Consider the following 17,759-nt stretch of genomic DNA (forward strand, 5'->3'; position numbering starts at 1 on the left):
CATTTTATTTATTCATAACATGAATCAAGCAACGACTCTCCTATAACCAACGCATGCCCAGAAACCAAACTCTCCAATAACCAACGCATGCCCAGAAACCAACAATATGCATAAACATCAATCACAAAACTTTCTTGGATAATACGTACATCCATATAATTTTCAATAATTTACACAGTTATCGACGATTCACGTAAAGTATCGAACAATTCCGCATGACATCCACACATCACATCACACCATACCACATTACACCAATATCACATATCATAGCTCATCCATGGTCCTATCAACGTGCTCGGAATAACCATCGTGGTACACAAACCATTCACGAATATTTCAATCAAAAATCATATACCAAAGTAATATCACATTGATTTCACATATCACATCCATAAAAACCCATCAATGTGCCCGGTTTAACTACTTGGATACACAGAAAATTCATCATTCAAATGAGCATCGACCGACAACATGTAATCAAGTTCATCACAACACAGACATCACACCATCATCCACGTGTTTGGCGATACCATGGGTACACTGACAATAATATGCCCCCGCGTGAGGCCCGATTGAAATCATATAATATTTCCACCACGTGTGGACCGATCGAAAGCTCCACCATAGCGCACTCATATATGTACCAACTGACGTTATAGCTCATGGAACAATTCATCTTCATGTATCATGAACCACCTGGCCTTATAGCCCCCATGAGTGAACTTGGTGCACCCACATATTTTATACCACCTGGCCTTATAGCTAATGGGGCAAATCATCAAATATCATTTACCGCCTGGCCTTGGCCTCATGAGTAAATGTGGTGCACAAAACATATCATTGCCACCACGCGTGGCCCGATCGAATCAATCACCTCATGTTCATGCCAATTATGCCTAGCAACATCAACCAAACACGTGACATCACATTAATCATCATGTTGACACGTAAATTCATCTCATTCCCAATTCATTCGTCTTACCATATTTCAAATTAATTATCATTGCCTTTTTATTTTATTTTCTTACATTATTTATTCAAGATATATAGCGATAAATCTACATTTCTGATTTTGTTATATAACAACAAATTCATTCTAAGCCAATTTGTGGGATGTTACACGGAAAATACCAAATTTTGGATAAAAATTAATTTCCAAACTGATATACAATTATGTTATTCTTTTGAATTGTAAAAGTACTCCACAATACTAAACTTCATTTCAAGAGCATTTAACTCTAAAAAAACTAAAGGTGTAAAAATTATTAAAATGTGCCAAGTGCAAAGTTTATAACTTCTCGTCATATTCTTTTAGAGAGAAGTTAAAAATATAAAGTTCAAGGATTATGATTCAATTTTAAGTTGGAGGTTTGATATTTTAATAGGATAAATAGTCTTTTAAATTATGAAGTTTGATCAAATTCTAGTTTGTTTTAAGTTTTTAAATTGTGAAGTTTGATCAATTATAGTTTGTTCCATGTATTTTGAAGTTGTAATATTATTATCACAAGTTTCAAATTTTCTCAATTTTTCCAGCACAAAATGTCATCTTTTAACAATATTCAAAGGAACATGTTTATATTTTTTTCTCTTTTATATACCTTCATAATACTTTCCTTTTCAACATCATAAAAGGTGTTAATTTATGCATGGATGAGAAGGAAAAATTGAAATTTTATAATTTGATGTTTCAATTTTATAAATTTATAAAAATTTAATCGTGATTTAAATAGCTATTATCCCTTTTTAATTTGCTTAGATATATCAATGAACCACGGTTATTGATTGTATATCTTCTTCATCATAAAGCTAGAAATATATGGTACTCCACTTGATGCTCGTGCTTATTGCTTCTTCTAAAACTCTGTATTTTCTCTCACACATTCCATAGACAAACCCTAATCTCAATAATAATTGCGTATTTCCAGCGCGAAATTGGCGATCGATCCATTTCATATCTCTCTACTTATTTCCAATCAGGTATTGTTACTTTTATGTCAGTTATTATTTGTATTTGAATTTGAATTTGAATTCTTTTTGACTGGTTTAAAAAATTGTTTTTTAAGTTTGTTTTGCAGACTATTGGATCTAATTGCGTTGGATATCGATTTTGTGCTGTATCTTGCTCATATTCATCTAAAGTTGATAGGATTTTGGATATTGAACTCTCAAATACACTCCTTATTATGATATTGGGAACAATATGATTACTCGTAGCTTTGCTAGTGCCGAAACCATTATACATTTGATTTGTATTTCATGAATAACGGTGTATAATGGGATGTTTTGTTGGTATGCTGTATTTCCTGTATCTTTCACTTGTGATTCAATTGGCTCGTGGACTCCGTAAGTCCATGACAAATAGTGTCACTGAGAGAATCTCTGGATGTAACATTTTTGTATCTTCTCTGACTTTGATTAATTGAGCAGGAATTATGTCTTCTGTGTGCCCTCAGCAACCACGTGGTGGAAAATTTCGCAGAGATCATCGATCATCTTGTGGTGGAAATAGCAATACGACCGTGAGGACTACTGGAACATCGATGAATTACTACGGGGTCTATGGCACACATGACTATAACAACTACCATGGCTCTAGTCAAACATTTAGGTTGGATGGACTCGTGTATAACTGTCATGAGCCTGTTTATGAACCATCTTCCAAAAGGAGAAGGACTTCAACTTTCTCTTATGAAAGCACTGGGATTATTTATCAGCAGCAAGAGACATCCCAAAATGATCTTGTATATCGTGCTGACCCATGCAAACCTTCCAAATACTACAATGCTTGTGCCGATGCCCAATTAGTCTGCAAAACTTCTGCTGTTGATGCTGAAACCAGGTCTGGTGGTGCCAATGTGAATGCTTTGTCTACATTGAAGCGTGACCGGTTAAAGTTTGAGGAGGAGGAGGAAGTGGTTTTCATGTCGAGGGATGACATAGAGAAGTCCTCACCTTCGAGAAAAGATGGCATTGATCAGCTGCATGAAACATATCTGCGATATTCATATTGTTCCTTCCTTCAAAATGTTGGGGCTAGGCTTCATCTGTAAGTATCTTGCCATGAAGGGTTTAAAAAAATTTACCTTGAAAAAAGCATTGACATGCTAGATAGGACTTGGTTTAAAATTCCATAATCCTTCTATAACTATATTGGATCGAGTATCTTTTAGTTTTGCTATGTTTTATGTTAGTTATCCAAAAACTCAGATGAAATACTGTTAATTTCAGACCGCAAACAACCATTGGGACTGCCATGGTTCTCTGCCATCGTTTCTTTGTTCGCCGCTCTCATGCCTCTCATGATAGATTCGTAAGTTTCTTTTCTATAAATGGAGACATTTTGTCTTTTGTAATTTAGTTGCTTATGCTTTCTAGATTATATGCTGGTTTTCGAAAAAATTGGCCTTTGGCGGTTTGAATTGAGTGGTACTTTTCTCATTTGCTTGCAGCTGATAGCTACTGCAGTACTTTTCCTGACTTCCAAGTCTGAGGAGACACCATGCGCGCTGAATGATGTACTAAAAGCATCGTGCGTAATTCTCCACAAGCAGGACTTCTCAATTCTCTCATATATGTTGCCCATTGTTAGTATCCTCTCTACTTCTTTCGCCCTTTCATGTCTGAGCTTGACTTTCTTCCTCTTATGAGATGGTGTTAGTTAATCGATTCAAACTGATAAAAGATTCAATGATCAAATTTGGTTTCAAGTGTATGGTACAGGTACTCCACTTGTGACATAAGCTCTGTTGTAATGAGTTTTTAGGAATATAATTAGTATTTATTCCTTCTTAGTTCTTATAGAATGAACTCTATTTGATTCATGCATCATTTACAAGGCATAGAACGTATAATCTGATACAGCAAGATAGATAACATAACATGACCAAGGAATAAAATTTCTTAAAGAATTCAAGGTTGATATATTGGGCTCCTTAGGTTTGGTTTGGCCTTTTAAATTGCTGGGGGGCTCTTTGCAGATATAACCTAGGTGAACTGTTCTTTGATTTACTCTTGTTGTTTCCATTACCTAACACTTGCTCTCATTTAGTTGTTTTGCTGTGTGAATTATTTCCTGAACAGGATTGGTTTGAAAAATATCGTGAACGGATGATTGATGCTGAGCAATTGGTCTTAACAACATTAAATTTCGAGCTAAGTGTGCAGCATCCATATGAATCTCTGATATCTACGCTCCAGAAACTAGGCTTTGCACAGTCTGTCTTGGTGAATATGGCCCTGAACTTTGTCAGTGAAGGGTAAGTTCTTCTATTTCAAGTATTATTATTCTTAGTTGATAATTTGAAATGATACCTGCTATACATACTGTACATATATAGAGCCTTCTGATATTGAGGTTGAATATAAATGGAGTGAAAAGGGGGGAACCAGTAACTGAACTGTAATTGACATTCTGATTGGTGGATTCTCTATTATTTGGACAACCAATGAGGCCAATGTTATCATTTGGGAGGAGGATATGCGTGACTTTACTTTTGCCTTTTGGTCCCTCAAATTGCATCTTTCTTTTGTGAGTGGCAATCATCTCTTTATTTACTTTGATGATTCATTCTAGAATTTGTAATTGATATTTCTAGAATGCCATATAATTGCAGGGTTTATAGAAGATTAGCATGCACCCATTATGATGTTAATAGCTGGAGGTTGATCTGCTGATCATCGAATGTTTTTTCATCTGAAGTTAAATTAGAGATATCTTGTGGATTCCTTTCCGATTCTGACATCTTATTAGCATGTGCATTGGCTGTAGAAGATAGTCTGCGGGTTAAATTATCATATTCTCCGTTTGGACATTGATACATGTTCATTGAATATGACATGGAGGATACCATTGTCTTACTTAGTTTCGACATAGGTTGCTTGTAATCAATCTGAAAGAATACCCACAGATGTTTTGCTTGGTGATGATGAAACTTAGGACTCATCAGCCACATGTGGTGACCAAATCCTTTTTCACACTTTGGTTTCTGGAACATTTGCTTTCACATTCCACCCATCCATACATCACCCACTAAAAGTTCTCCCTATTTTTCAAACCTCGGAACTGTTTTCTCTTGCTTCCCATTTTATATTTCCTTAATTCTTTGGTGTTCACATCTTCCAGGCATCCAGCTTCAACAAAATTTTATGTTCTTCTGATTTTGAGCTCCTGACTTCTCCCCAATTAGTTCCTGTATAATTGTTATCGTGATATACCGAGATTTGATGATTAAGATATTTGAGTTAATTGATCTATAGATTTTGACATGTTTTATACTGGGATATCAACTAGCATTTCCCAGAAGAATTTTTGGTATATCCGAATCCGACTTGGTTGCTGCCTTATTAGTTGGTAAGGGATTCAATTATTTGCTTTTCGTTGTCTAAAGTATGAATTTGATTAAGTATTAACAGTTTCTGGTTGTGGAAAGTGGCAACTGCATCTCAAAACATAAGCATTTTTTAATGAGAATAAGACCATACCAGTTGAATTGTTGGTGTTGCTTCCGCTTCAAATGGTTTGCCTTTATAATCTGTTTCATATCTCATATTTTCATGACAACATTTATTCTGAAATGAAGTTTCTTTTTGTAGACTTAGAAGTTCACTATGGCTTCAGTTCAAACCACACCAGATAGCTGCTGGTGCTGCCTACCTTGCTGCCAAATTCCTAAATATGAATCTTGCTTCATGTGATAGCATCTGGAGTGAGTTCCACACACCACCATCTGTACTTAAAGGTATCCACTCACAATAATTTTACATTATATTCTGTGTCTGTCTCTGATCTTAATTTAAAGATAATAAGATACACACTTTATGGGATCAAACTCATTAGAATTCCTAAAATTGTCCTTGTTGAGAGTTCTATTGGTGATTTACACCTTAGGTGTGTGTTGAATGCCATGGTTTCGAAACTTACACTTGTCATGAATTCTATCCAACTATGTAAATATATTGAAAAAGTTCCACGTTGAAGGCTTAAGTTTTATGAATTGCCAGTAAGATGTTTGTCAGAGTTTTCTCATGGAAATGTTTATCGTACATACTTTTCAACTCCCTATTCACGATGATATATTAGCTTGTCAATCGTTAGCGTGTTTGCAACCTTGTGATGCAGATGTTGCCCATCAGCTGATGGAATTATTTTAGAAGATCTGAGATGAACTGCAGATTCAGCTTACATTTCAATCTAGTTCATTACGATTTTATAGATGTTTTTCACATAGTCAATGACAAAATCTTCTTAATGCAAAGTAGATCAAGAAAACCACACTAATTGTAAGTATATTCTGCACAGCTCCCCTTTTATCCATTGTATGGCCATACATCGACTCCAATATTATGTTAAGTTTTTCTGCACTGAATATATCCTAATATCACTTGTTGTAAACATTGACACAGACAGAGAGTTGAAAAGCCATTGAAGAATGATGTATAAAAAAGTTCTCTCCTTCTAAATTCCTCATTTCTTTTCCATATATTTTTCTTAAAAAAATTTCACACTTTGATATTCTTTTTTATTTCAACTCCGTGAGAGATATCTTTGCCAAGTAATCCAAGAAACGTAAATATATTATTGTCCAATCACTTACTATGTCGTTTTTATTTATTACTTTTATATCATGGAGCACACTTGAGGTTTTTATACAAACTTACATTGGCCAAATATCGATTAAAATTTAAATATATATTATTAAAAATCCAATAATTTTCTATAAAAAATGAGCTGGACTCCACGAAAGAGAAGACTCTAATCACCTTATTTAATTCATAACCCTGCAATTTATAATTAATTAATAGTAAGCGCACTGGATTTTCATACACACTGACACTGACAACCACACAAGACATGTAGATTAGTTCATACTTCAATCTTCATAGTATAGTAACTTAGTAAGTTTGTCCATATCAACGTGACAAATGAATATTCACAAAACTACATGAATATACGTTTATATATTCTCCATGCCACCACTCATCTACTTCGTCTCTTTCCTTGTACATTTGAGCTGGAAAAAGAATGGATTCCCGTGCCCATCGCCGTCTCCACAAACTTACTAGTCATCTCATTAACTCTACCGCCGGCAGTGATCAGCCGTTGCATCTCCGCCACCACCCCACAGCCGGTGAATTTGTTTCTGGTACTTGATCACTTCACTGATTGCTTAATCTCTACAACTTTGCACTAACATAACATCTTGTACTTTTAGAGGGTGATTTATTTATTTTGAATTGTCACCAAAAAGTCAAACAAACAAACAAAACCAAGAAAAAGAAATTGATACTGATTTAAATTTAATCTTGATTGGTTAAGTTGAAGCAGTACTTTGTTGTTTTTGAGCAGAGCAAGGATACAGTGTTGTGCTTCCAGAGAAGCTGCAGACTGGGGAATGGAATGTCTACAGGTTTAGACTTGTCTTGTCTACAACTATTGCTAAAAAATTTGTTGCTTTTCAGATCACATATATGTTGTTTCTTCCAGAAATCGACGATCGCCTTTCAAGCTTGTTAGTAGATTTCCTGATCATCCTGATATCGCAACTTTGCACGATAATTTTGTGTAAGCAACCTTATTTCTTCAATCACAACTATGCTTATTTGACTTCAATGCTCACTGTTTTGTTCATTAACTTTTTGTGAACGTGTAGGTATGCAGTTAAGACATTTCGGGATCACAAGTACTTAGGAACGCGATTTCAAGAAGATGGAACAGTGGGAGAGTAGGTTTCCTGCTTAATAACATTGCTTGTATTGGGATTTGATGAAAACTGGATTCGTTTACAATTTCATGCTACAGGTACAGATGGATGACTTATGGGGAAGCAGGCATTTCGCGGTCAGCTATTGGTTCTAGCCTCGTGAGACGTCAGATACAAAAGGTGAGACTAGATGCAAACTCTGAGTCTGAAATTTCCCTGCAGAATCCCATTGTTATCTGACAGTGTTAGTGTTTACATGACAGGGATCTTGTGCCGGGCTTTATTTTGTTAATAGACCCGAATGGGTTGTGATTGATCATGCCTGCTCTGCGTATTCATTTGTCTCTGTACCTTTATACGACACATTAGGTCAGTGATTTACTATGCCTATATCTTTGTGTGAATGGATGTAGTCATATTAAATGCAAAGTGCTTTGTTCAGGTCCAGAAGCAGTTAGATACATTGTCAATCATGCAGCTGTTCGAGCTATATTTTGTGATACAAAAACATTAAATATTGTAAGTACCGAATACGGTTTAAGCAAAACAAAGCTTCTTCGAGATATTGGGCTTCAAAAACAACTTCATATGATGGAAAATGATTTGCAAAATCTAATCATGTATGCTGTGTCTAATGTCCGATTATTGCGTTGAATTGCAGCTGCTCAGGTTTCTGCCTGAGATCCCATCAGTACATCTGATTGTGGTACGATTTTCATGGTAAAAAAGAGTCGAACCATATAAGGCTGTTGCTTCATCTTCCTTAGTATTTTTCAGGTTGTTGGAGGAGTAGAAGGTGAAATGGCATCACTTTCTTCAACAACAGGAGTAGAAATAATCTCATATTCACAACTACATAGTGAAGTAAGTCTCTCCATTTGTTGTATTTTCGAAATGAATCCATATTGAGAGACTTCATATTCAGTTTGTATCACCATTTTCTTAATACAATATTTATTTAGGGTCTTAGCAGCTTTGAGCCTTTCCGTCCACCAACATCCGACGATATTGCCACAATATGCTATACTAGTGGCACAACCGGAACTCCAAAGGTATCAATTTCGAGGCTTCATTGCCTAAATTTGTGTACAAATTTCATAAACAAAGTGAAATTCTCTATGGCTAGGGAGTCGTGTTGTCTCATGGAAATTTGATTGCCAATGTTGCTGGTTCGAGAATGGGATTCAAGTTATATCCATCTGATCTGTGAGTTGAAACGATAAAATAAAATGTGTCCATTTTATCTTTAGATATTGTTTCATATCTTTCTGTTACAAATTTCTGCACTATAACTTGGCAGTTTCATATCATATCTTCCTCTGGCACACATATACGAGCGCGTTACCCAAATCACGGTCGCGTATATTGGAGGTGCTTCTGGTTTTTTTCAAGGGGTATGAATATGAATGAAGAGTCTTCTAGTTAATAACTGAGAAGCTGTATTTCAGTTTTTATTTGTCACATTATTTCAGTTTTTTCATTTTTGCTACATAGGACAGCATGAAATTACTCGAGGATGTCGCTGTTTTGAAACCGACTATATTTTGCAGTGTCCCACGGCTGTATAATCGGATATACGCAGGGTAAAGGCAATAACTTGTTCTTCCAAAAACAACATCATTACTTGTATTCCATATAATGATTCAGATGCCTACTCCTTTGCAGAGTGATGAACTCTGTAAAATCATCCGGTGATTTGAGGGAGAGGCTGTTTGATGCAGCTTATAAAGCTAAGAAGCAGTCGTTATATACCGGTAAACTCAAATTCCACGCACGAAAATAGCTAGAAAGCTTTCCATTAGACTTTTATCAGATGCGCTCGTGTCTGTTTCAGGAAAGAAACCTCCTCCAATGTTTGAGAGTTTGGTGTTTGAGGATATTAAGAGAATACTGGGAGGCAGAGTTCGTTACATGGTGTCTGGCGCGTCACCCTTGTCTCCTCAAGTCATGGAATTTCTACGAGTGTAAGCTTATATTACTACTAACACTGAAAAATAGAAAAAGAAGAATATTTTGTTACTGATAAATATGGAATTTTTTTAGATGCTTTGGTTGCACAGTTATTGAAGGATATGGAATGACAGAGGCTTCTTGTGTCATAAGCAACATGGATGAAACCGATGTTTTATCCGGCCATGTTGGTGTTCCCCATCCTTCTTGTGGTGAGTGTGATCAGACAAACACAAACACTCTCAAAAGAGCTCTTGATTTAACGTTGTTGTTTTTCCTGTCAGAGATGAAGCTCGTAGATGTTCCGGAGATGAACTATACATCCAAGGACCAGCCTCATCCACGGGGTGAGATCTGCGTGAGAGGTCCCACTGTGTTCCAAGGATACTATAAAGCGGAGGAACTAACGTACATGCTTTGATATCTCGTTATCTTTCTTTGTCTGCGAGAGACACTTATGCAGTTTTCTGATTTTTCTCAGTAGGGAAGCAATCGATGAGGATGGATGGCTTCACACCGGAGATATAGGCTCATGGTTGCCACAAGGCCGATTGAAGATCATCGATAGGTGAGAATGTGCGATTTTAGCAATTAGGTTGATTTATTCATTGCATTGGTGATGGCCCTATTCTAATAGCCTTCATTGACAGGAAAAAGAACATATTCAAATTGGCTCAAGGAGAGTACATAGCTCCTGAGAAAATAGAGAATGTATACACAAAATGCAAGTTCATTGCACAATGCTTTGTACATGGTAAGAAAAATATATTAGTACTATTTTGTGTACGAAAAGGAGATTAATGACTTTGTTTCGTGTTTCTTTGCTTGTAGGCAACAGCCTGAAGTCTTCTCTAGTCGCAATTATTGCTGTGGATCATGATGCCTTGAAAACATGGGCTGCTACTGAAGGCATTGAGGTAAATAATGATGGCTTGGTTTTCTGCTCCTTCTCAGCAAAACCTTTTTGTTTAGCATTTCTTGATATTTTCGATTCTTTGAGTAGTATGAAGATTTGAAGCAGCTATGCTGTGATCCTCGGACGAAGGGTGCCGTGCTGGCTGACATGGACTCCATAGCAAGGGAAGCTCAAGTAATAGCCAACAACATGATTAGATTGAGAAAAACATTATACGATCAATAGACATGTTGTTTACTGTAGTTTTTGGTAATTGTGTTTTGCAGCTGAGAGGCTTTGAGTTTGCAAAAGATGTTGCTCTTGTGCTTGAACCATTCACTTTGGAGAATGGATTGCTCACTCCAACATTTAAGGTTAGAGATTTATTGTTTCTTTTTTTTGTTAATAGGAAAATACTCACTTTTTGTGTGTGATGAATTGCTTGCAGATCAAGAGGCCACAAGCCAAAGCTCACTTTGCTAAAGAGATCGATGAAATGTACGCGCACTTGGCTTGAAGTTTTAGGTTATATTTATGTGTTACGGCTACGGATTGGATTCGCAATTTGTGTCAAAATTGTGATGATCAAGAACAGCATAGCATGCCAACAAGTGCAACCATGAAGTTGTTTTTCATTGGATTTATTGTTTTCATAAACATATCTGACTGTAGTTTGCTGAATGCTGTTGCTTATGATTGTAACAGCTATGATCAGTTACTTTGATACGATCTCACATCGGTTTCACACGAAAGTGTTTCGTGTGGAATAGCATATAAGAGTGAGTCATAAGATACAAGGATACATAACATCTATCTATTGAATTATTCATGTAAAATCCAACAACAAAAATGTTCACAATTGAGAATGAGGATCAAATCCTTTACCATGTCCATTTTTCACCGGATCAGCATAATGATCATCCATAAACCTCTTCCACAGCCAGTGCTGCTTCCACACCCTCTCCGTCATCTCCTCGATGGGCACGTTCTTCGTCTCTGGCACCAACAAGAGCACGAACAACGACATCACGAGCACCCAACCGGAAAAGAAGAAGAAGATGCCGAACTTGAAATGGCAGAGCATCGAGAGGAACGCCTGCGCTATCACGAAGGTGAAGAGCAGGTTGACGCACACGGTCACACTCTGCCCGGCCGACCTAGTCTCCAAGGGAAAGGTCTCACTCGGGATGAGCCACCCGAGCGGGCCCCAAGACCACGCGAAGGCGGACACAAACAAGCATATCAAGATCACCACGAAGATCGCATAGCCATGGCTGAGATCCTGGGAGTGATCCTTCACCTTAATGCCTAGCACCACCGCGATGACCACCTGCGATAAGAACATCTGCACCCCGGCCTGCAGCAGCAGCACGCGCCTCCCCACTCTGTCCACCGAGTAGATGGACACCGCCGTGGATAGCACGTTGACAGCACCTGTTATCACGGCCGAATACAGAGCAGCATCGCTCCCAAATCCAACCGTGTCGAACAGGACAGGTGCATAGAACATTATGGCATTAATTCCTGTGAACTGCTGAAAAATCTGCACAAACAAATTTCTTTCAATCAATAAAAAGTCAAAAACTAAAACAAAAAAACATGAACAAATAATTGAACAAACCTGCAAAGCAACAGCTATGATCAACTGAGGCCTATTCCTCCTCATGAGTAGGTTCCTGAAAGGATGCTTCACGAGCTTGGCTACGCGGCTAGCCTCAACGAGCTCATGGAACTCAGGATCTACGTTATCTGTTCCCCGGATCCTCTTGAGCACGGCCTTTCCTTCATCCAAATGGCCGCGCTCTATTAGGCTGTTTGGCGTGTCGACTACCATCAACGCGCCAATGGTCAGGAGGCCGGCAGGGATTCCCGCCAGCCCCAGTGACACCCTCCACCCCCATCCTCCTTTGATTCTGTTACATACAACTCCTAAATTAAAATTCACTATCAATTTTTTAAACTAGTATTAGTACTTAAATAAATTTGTGACCCTTTTTTGATCTTATAGTTCCTTTTAACAACATACATTGGGAAAAATAAAGTACACAACACATGATGCTTAATTAACTACTTATGTAAGAAACCATGATTATTACATTGTCTGCACAATTTTAAGAAAATTTTATGTAACAACATAGCTTTGCCTTTATGAATCATATAGTTAACTTTGATTAAATTTTGGAAAAATAAAATTGTCAAACTTTGAAAGTAGTTATACGTTTGTCTTTAACTACAGACCAATAGTTCACTATCCACGTTGTGGGCTTGTTTTTCCCTATATTGATAACGATGGGCACATGTGTCCACTAAATTATGTTATCGTGTTTATTTATTGTAAATTATTTTATTTGAAATTGAATACGACATGAATTCAAAATTAGAGCAAAACCAAAATTTTGAGTATGACCACATTCATCAAATGGGAGGCCTACATGCAGCACTGGGACGTACTACTTTACTAATAGAACTATATACTGATTATTCGATCAAGAAATAATTAAAATATTTATTAAAAAAATAACTTACTTGGCAGTGCCGTAATTAACGAGATTAGCAAAAAGAATTCCAAGCGTAACATTAAGTTGGAACAAAATGTTGAGCCCTCCACGTATTCTTGTAGGTGCAATTTCTGATAGAAAGAGTGGGACTGCCTGAAATATTCAGCATTTTTTGTTACTACTATAATTTCCAATAACGAAGTTTCAAAAAACTTTTACAATATGATGAACTAATTAAAATTCACATGTAAATTGATTGATTTTTTTAGAGGCGTTGATTAAATTGTTTTAGAGGTGAATATTCAAGTGGTATGTAAAACAAAAGGATTATAAAAGTTCCAATAAAAAGTTGGAAAAAGTAATGATTGACGGTTAAGATATTTGCTGGGATAAAGTTAGCAAAATGGATTTTTTTTCTCCACCAAGATAAAAAGGTAGATACGTTTATTTCATGTCACACTGCGCGACATAAGTGTCTCAATCCATACATAGGGAACTAAGTCGATCTCCAAATATTTTAAAATGTGAAAATTATTAAGTGCTTACTATTATGGAGTCTAATTAACTTCTTCGTACAGTCCAAATAAATTCCAATTACTTGTCGACACATAGCTTATGACTATGCATGGAAATATCATTTTCTTGGGAAAATTAATTGATATTATTTCTGATATGAAATTAACCTATTCTGTTAACTCGAAAACAACTAGCTTATAAAAGTTAAGCAAATGATCACAAAAACAAAATATCTTCGCCACTTGGCATTTATTTTTTGGTGCAACTTTTATTTATAATCTCATGAATGAATAGTAAAATATTAAATGATACCCCATGACATGTGAAAAGTAATGGACCACATAAAATCTGTATGGAGGTATCCCATCATAAAATCCCCATTAATATTTCTAAGTTGAAACCCTATCATAAAAATTATATGGAGTATAAAAATTGAATAAACATATCATTGAGTAAAGTGGAAAATGTGATTTACTAAAGATAGCACTTGTAACGTCTAAAACTACCAACGACCTACTTCCTATATATAGTGAAAATAAAATCAGCTCAAGACAACAACTTATTGATGTCATCGACCCAATTAATAATCAAACCTGTTCTTAGAAAAATGTTCAAAATGTGGAATATCATGTGCCAGAAACAAACTTGTACCTGATTTGCGAAGCCGACGCCGCAACCGAGCAAGATCCTACCGATGATGAGCATGGCAAGATCTTGGGCTGCAGCATTAAGAACAACTCCAGCAATAAAGAAAACACCAGCAATCAACATGGTTAGTTTTCTCCCAAGCTTTCTTGTTGTGTAAGAGGCAAAGAAGGTTGCAGTTAAACCAGCCAAATAGAGTGATGATGTGAATAACTGCAGCCCTTCATTATCATATTTGCAGTAATTACTGTTTAATTTTGGGTCTTTTGTCCTCTCAGCAACCGCAGGGAAGAATTTATCCAAAAAAGGAGTCATTGACGTCACGCCGCCTATAAATTAAATCACACTAATATTAGTTTCAATTTTTAAAAAATACCTCACGAGTTGAAAATTTTAACTTGCAAAGAGGGCTCTTGAAATTTATATAAGAATAAAATAAAATATATCATGATCACGTGATTCTTTCCATCATGTATATTTAGTAGTAGTAATGAAGATTTAACTACAAAACATATTTTTTCTATGGATAATGATGAAGATTATTTGTTTGACATATACTACTCCTTGGTATTAAAGGACAATTAATACTGTTTATTTTTAAATATCCAAATTAATTCCAACAAAACCATATTTACATGAATCCAAGCAAGTAACGAACCTGAGACACCAACGTCATAGCCGAACATTAGGCCGCCCGTGGCGGCCATTATGCAAGAAATGATGACTATAGGTGTGATCTTCGCCTCGAACTCTGTGCCCCCTCCCGAGCCTGCAAATCCGCCTCCGGCCATGTCCAAGTTTGATCAGTGTATTGCTAAGTGGGAAAATTCTCTAATTTGAACAAGGATATGAGAGAAAATGAGTATTTAGGTCATGAATTTGAGCTATTTATAGACTGCGGAAATTCAAGCAACTAATAGAGAGGGGAGGGTGGGGTAGTGGATGTTACCATTGGTATCTAGACACATGTATACAACTGTGTGTGGCTTTTAGGTGTCTTTATTGTTTTGGATAAGAATATTGGATTTCTTCTATAATTAAACTCAAACTAATACTGTCATTACTCTATTAATGGTTGAACTATTTTAATAATTACTATGATTTACTAGATGCTATATTGCTAGTTATGCTCCTCCGGAAAAGGCAAAAACCAAAGGTGTTGTTACGTTTGTGGAATTTTCTTCATATAAGTTGACGCGTAATATGGTTAAAGTCGGCCCACGTATAAAACGGATTGCAGACGGTAATTTTTTCTTCAATAGATTTATTAATTTCGTTGTGCGTTTGAGTTTGAGGTTTAACCACTATACAACTCCATTTTTCATGTGTATCCAAATTAATAGTAATAAAAAGTCTTATCTAATCATATTATACTTGGACACAACATACTAATCATATAACCAAATTGAACCTATAAAGATAGCATGAACAAAAAAAAGATGGAACTTTTGGAAGTACTAGAATTCTTCCAAATTTTCAATTTTATAACTGCTCAACTATTTAGAATAGGAATGGGCTGATGCCCAACAATAAAAAGCCCATCATTAGGGGAAACCTGGACTAAACACCTCGCTTTATTAATTAACTAAAATCACCCTATTTTCAAATACATCTGGCAGAATAAATAAATTCTTAGAAACCATAAATATTTGATTGGTATTTTGTCCAAAACCATATAAGCTTGGGATCTGATGACTAAAAAAAGCAAAATTATTATGTCTTTATCCCCACCTAATTTTTTAATATTATAGATTATAGAGCAAGCCAGATTGTCTGGTTCCACTATCAAAGTAATAATATTCTAATATGTTATTTTAATTAAGTAAGGTCAAAATGATACCGAGTTCAACAGAATCTACAAAAATAAAAGGAGGTGGTAGAATAATATTTAATTGATATGTGTATTATAATGTAATAAATAATCAATTTATGCATTCCCAGATGGAAGTGGAAATGGGACCTAGATCAGTCTAAGGCTAGTGCCCACTAGTTTATGCATAGGATAAATATTGGAATAATAAAACTTAATTTTGATTAAAATAGTGAAGTTTGGTGTTAAAGTCGTTGTATCACCACGCTTGTGGCAATTCATGCCCATATTTATATTGCTACTTTGACACTATCTATAGTCTATACACACTTTACAATGTGTGGAAGGCGAATATAAATTTATATATGTAATATAATATGCCTAGTACATATATAAAATTTATTCAATCTCGATGTAACCAAAAGAAGAGCTAAGGACGTGATACTCTTTTATGTCTGGAGATTTTATAAGATTTGTACAATGTAAACTTGCATTAGTGTTTCAATTAGTTTATTTAATTTAATTATTTTATGCAGTTATTCAAATAGTTCACATATAATGCTAATCCATTAATCGATTACCAGTCCAGAATTTGAACGTGATGGAAAATGCAATGATTGAGTAATGAGGACCATTGTCCAAAACTAACATTACCACTGACCTATCGTAATTTCAGTTCTATGTATTGCCATATTTTATACTCTCTCACTCCAATCCCTCAAAAATAAAAATTCTTTATTTTAGTTGTTCCATAAAAATAGATACTAGCACTATTATTTTAGGAAATTTCTTTCTCTATAACGAGATAAGACTCATTTCCACCAACACACTTTTCTTTGTATTCTACTTTATCAATTTGCATTATAACATGTGTCGTTTCAAAAGTTTCTATTTTTAGGGGACGGAGAGAGTATAAAAAAAGATATTCTATACGTGAGGTGGCCTAGTGATAGTGGTTGAAAATTTCAATTGTTCACATATTTTGAAGTCATGTCTTCTTTCTGGTCGAATCCTTTTCGATCCTGACAATTTTTGCCTACCCAGAGGTCATGATATCTGAGTTCAGGAACACATTAGAAGATTTATAGTTGAATACAAAGAACTTCAGGTGGAGAAAGCACAAGCAATCGATGATCATTTGGAGAAGCTATTCGGTAATTCTAAACCGTAATATTTTCGTGAACTAGGGTTTAAAATTTTAGCATGAAGTATGTGTGTTCTAGCATGCATTTTCTGTGTTTAACATGTGAAGTATTAATTCAATAATCAGTCAAATAAATATGTATGTTTGATTTTATTTATATTGCAAGTATTCCGCTAGGTAAGGGACATCATAACCCCAATAGTTATTTACTCTCAAATCCTAGAATGTACTAGTTTATTACCCGTGGAAAGGTAAACAAAAACAATATTCATAAAGTACAACTTAAGTAAACATCTATATAAAACTCATAGGATGAATCTTCTTCTTATCTTGAACTCCAGATATTATAAAATTATTTTTCGACAATTTCCGAGATATCTAAGATTGGACAATCACTCTAATTTATATTAGTGTGTGTGTGTGTGTGTGTGTGAATTCGTCACTTATGGACTAGACTATGAAACATTCGTAAAACAATCATAAATTCCTCCATCTAACTCCAACTGAGACGTGCGAGATATCCAAATGAAGCTCTTTCAAGACTGGAAACAATGTTGTTCTTTAGAGACTAATTGGAATTCATTTTTTTAATCTC

The 17,759-nt window shown here is 35.6% G+C and overlaps 3 protein-coding genes across 6 annotated transcripts; 2 read left to right on the top strand and 1 right to left on the bottom strand.

The window, feature by feature from the left end:
* Positions 1 to 1,791: 1,791 nt before the first annotated feature.
* On the top strand, positions 1,792 to 6,366 carry LOC125193080 (cyclin-T1-4-like). 3 transcript variants are annotated; one of them, XM_048090802.1, is made up of 8 exons: positions 1,793 to 1,983; positions 2,434 to 3,052; positions 3,235 to 3,316; positions 3,456 to 3,590; positions 4,087 to 4,262; positions 4,620 to 4,667; positions 5,599 to 5,744; positions 6,125 to 6,366. In XM_048090802.1, the coding sequence occupies exons 2-8, from the start codon at positions 2,439 to 2,441 to the stop codon at positions 6,154 to 6,156; spliced, it is 1,233 nt and encodes a 410-aa protein (XP_047946759.1). In that variant the 5' UTR covers positions 1,793 to 1,983; positions 2,434 to 2,438; the 3' UTR covers positions 6,157 to 6,366. The 3 variants fall into 3 exon arrangements, with proteins under 3 accessions (XP_047946762.1, XP_047946759.1, XP_047946761.1); XM_048090804.1 differs by lacking the exon at positions 4,620 to 4,667 and having other exon boundaries at positions 1,794 to 1,983; XM_048090805.1 differs by lacking the exons at positions 4,620 to 4,667; positions 5,599 to 5,744; positions 6,125 to 6,366 and adding an exon at positions 4,344 to 4,603 and having other exon boundaries at positions 1,792 to 1,983.
* LOC125193078 (long chain acyl-CoA synthetase 6, peroxisomal-like) lies at positions 6,158 to 11,210 on the top strand. Of its 2 annotated transcripts, XM_048090800.1 has the most exons (24): positions 6,158 to 6,285; positions 7,027 to 7,148; positions 7,352 to 7,412; positions 7,490 to 7,567; positions 7,656 to 7,727; positions 7,805 to 7,886; positions 7,970 to 8,075; positions 8,149 to 8,225; positions 8,368 to 8,412; positions 8,484 to 8,570; positions 8,669 to 8,758; positions 8,833 to 8,912; positions 9,007 to 9,100; positions 9,201 to 9,289; positions 9,372 to 9,460; positions 9,541 to 9,670; positions 9,750 to 9,868; positions 9,941 to 10,064; positions 10,138 to 10,224; positions 10,307 to 10,410; positions 10,488 to 10,573; positions 10,660 to 10,746; positions 10,839 to 10,925; positions 11,000 to 11,210. In XM_048090800.1, exons 2-24 carry the CDS (start codon positions 7,028 to 7,030, stop codon positions 11,066 to 11,068), a joined length of 2,064 nt encoding a protein of 687 aa, XP_047946757.1. In that variant the 5' UTR covers positions 6,158 to 6,285; position 7,027; the 3' UTR covers positions 11,069 to 11,210. The 2 variants fall into 2 exon arrangements, with proteins under 2 accessions (XP_047946757.1, XP_047946756.1); XM_048090799.1 differs by lacking the exon at positions 6,158 to 6,285 and having other exon boundaries at positions 6,811 to 7,148.
* Positions 11,211 to 11,343: 133 nt separating this feature from the next.
* Positions 11,344 to 15,081, bottom strand: LOC125193079 (sugar transport protein 13-like). The gene is made up of 5 exons (XM_048090801.1): positions 14,869 to 15,081; positions 14,217 to 14,539; positions 13,078 to 13,202; positions 12,173 to 12,464; positions 11,344 to 12,094 (listed from the first exon to the last, which is right to left on the bottom strand). The coding sequence occupies exons 1-5, from the start codon at positions 14,999 to 15,001 to the stop codon at positions 11,405 to 11,407; spliced, it is 1,563 nt and encodes a 520-aa protein (XP_047946758.1). The 5' UTR covers positions 15,002 to 15,081; the 3' UTR covers positions 11,344 to 11,404.
* Between the last annotated feature and the right edge of the window lie 2,678 nt (positions 15,082 to 17,759).

Source organism: Salvia hispanica, chromosome 6, assembly GCF_023119035.1.
Source record: "Salvia hispanica cultivar TCC Black 2014 chromosome 6, UniMelb_Shisp_WGS_1.0, whole genome shotgun sequence".
Lineage (NCBI taxonomy): Eukaryota > Viridiplantae > Streptophyta > Magnoliopsida > Lamiales > Lamiaceae > Salvia > Salvia hispanica.

Coding starts and splice junctions, on each gene's coding strand:
- LOC125193080 (XM_048090802.1), top strand. CDS start 2,439: ATGTCTTCTGTGTGCCCTCAGCAACCACGTGGTGGAAAATTTCGCAGA. Junction 3,317..3,455: donor ATGCCTCTCATGATAGATTC/GTAAGTTTCTTT, acceptor ATTTGCTTGCAG/CTGATAGCTACTGCAGTACT. Junction 5,745..6,124: donor ACCACCATCTGTACTTAAAG/GTATCCACTCAC, acceptor CTTGTGATGCAG/ATGTTGCCCATCAGCTGATG.
- LOC125193078 (XM_048090800.1), top strand. CDS start 7,028: ATGGATTCCCGTGCCCATCGCCGTCTCCACAAACTTACTAGTCATCTC. Junction 9,101..9,200: donor CTTCTGGTTTTTTTCAAGGG/GTATGAATATGA, acceptor TTTGCTACATAG/GACAGCATGAAATTACTCGA. Junction 10,747..10,838: donor CCATAGCAAGGGAAGCTCAA/GTAATAGCCAAC, acceptor TGTGTTTTGCAG/CTGAGAGGCTTTGAGTTTGC.
- LOC125193079 (XM_048090801.1), bottom strand. CDS start 15,001: ATGGCCGGAGGCGGATTTGCAGGCTCGGGAGGGGGCACAGAGTTCGAG. Junction 14,540..14,868: donor CTATGACGTTGGTGTCTCAG/GTTCGTTACTTG, acceptor TTTAATTTATAG/GCGGCGTGACGTCAATGACT. Junction 12,465..13,077: donor GTTAATTACGGCACTGCCAA/GTAAGTTATTTT, acceptor TGTATGTAACAG/AATCAAAGGAGGATGGGGGT.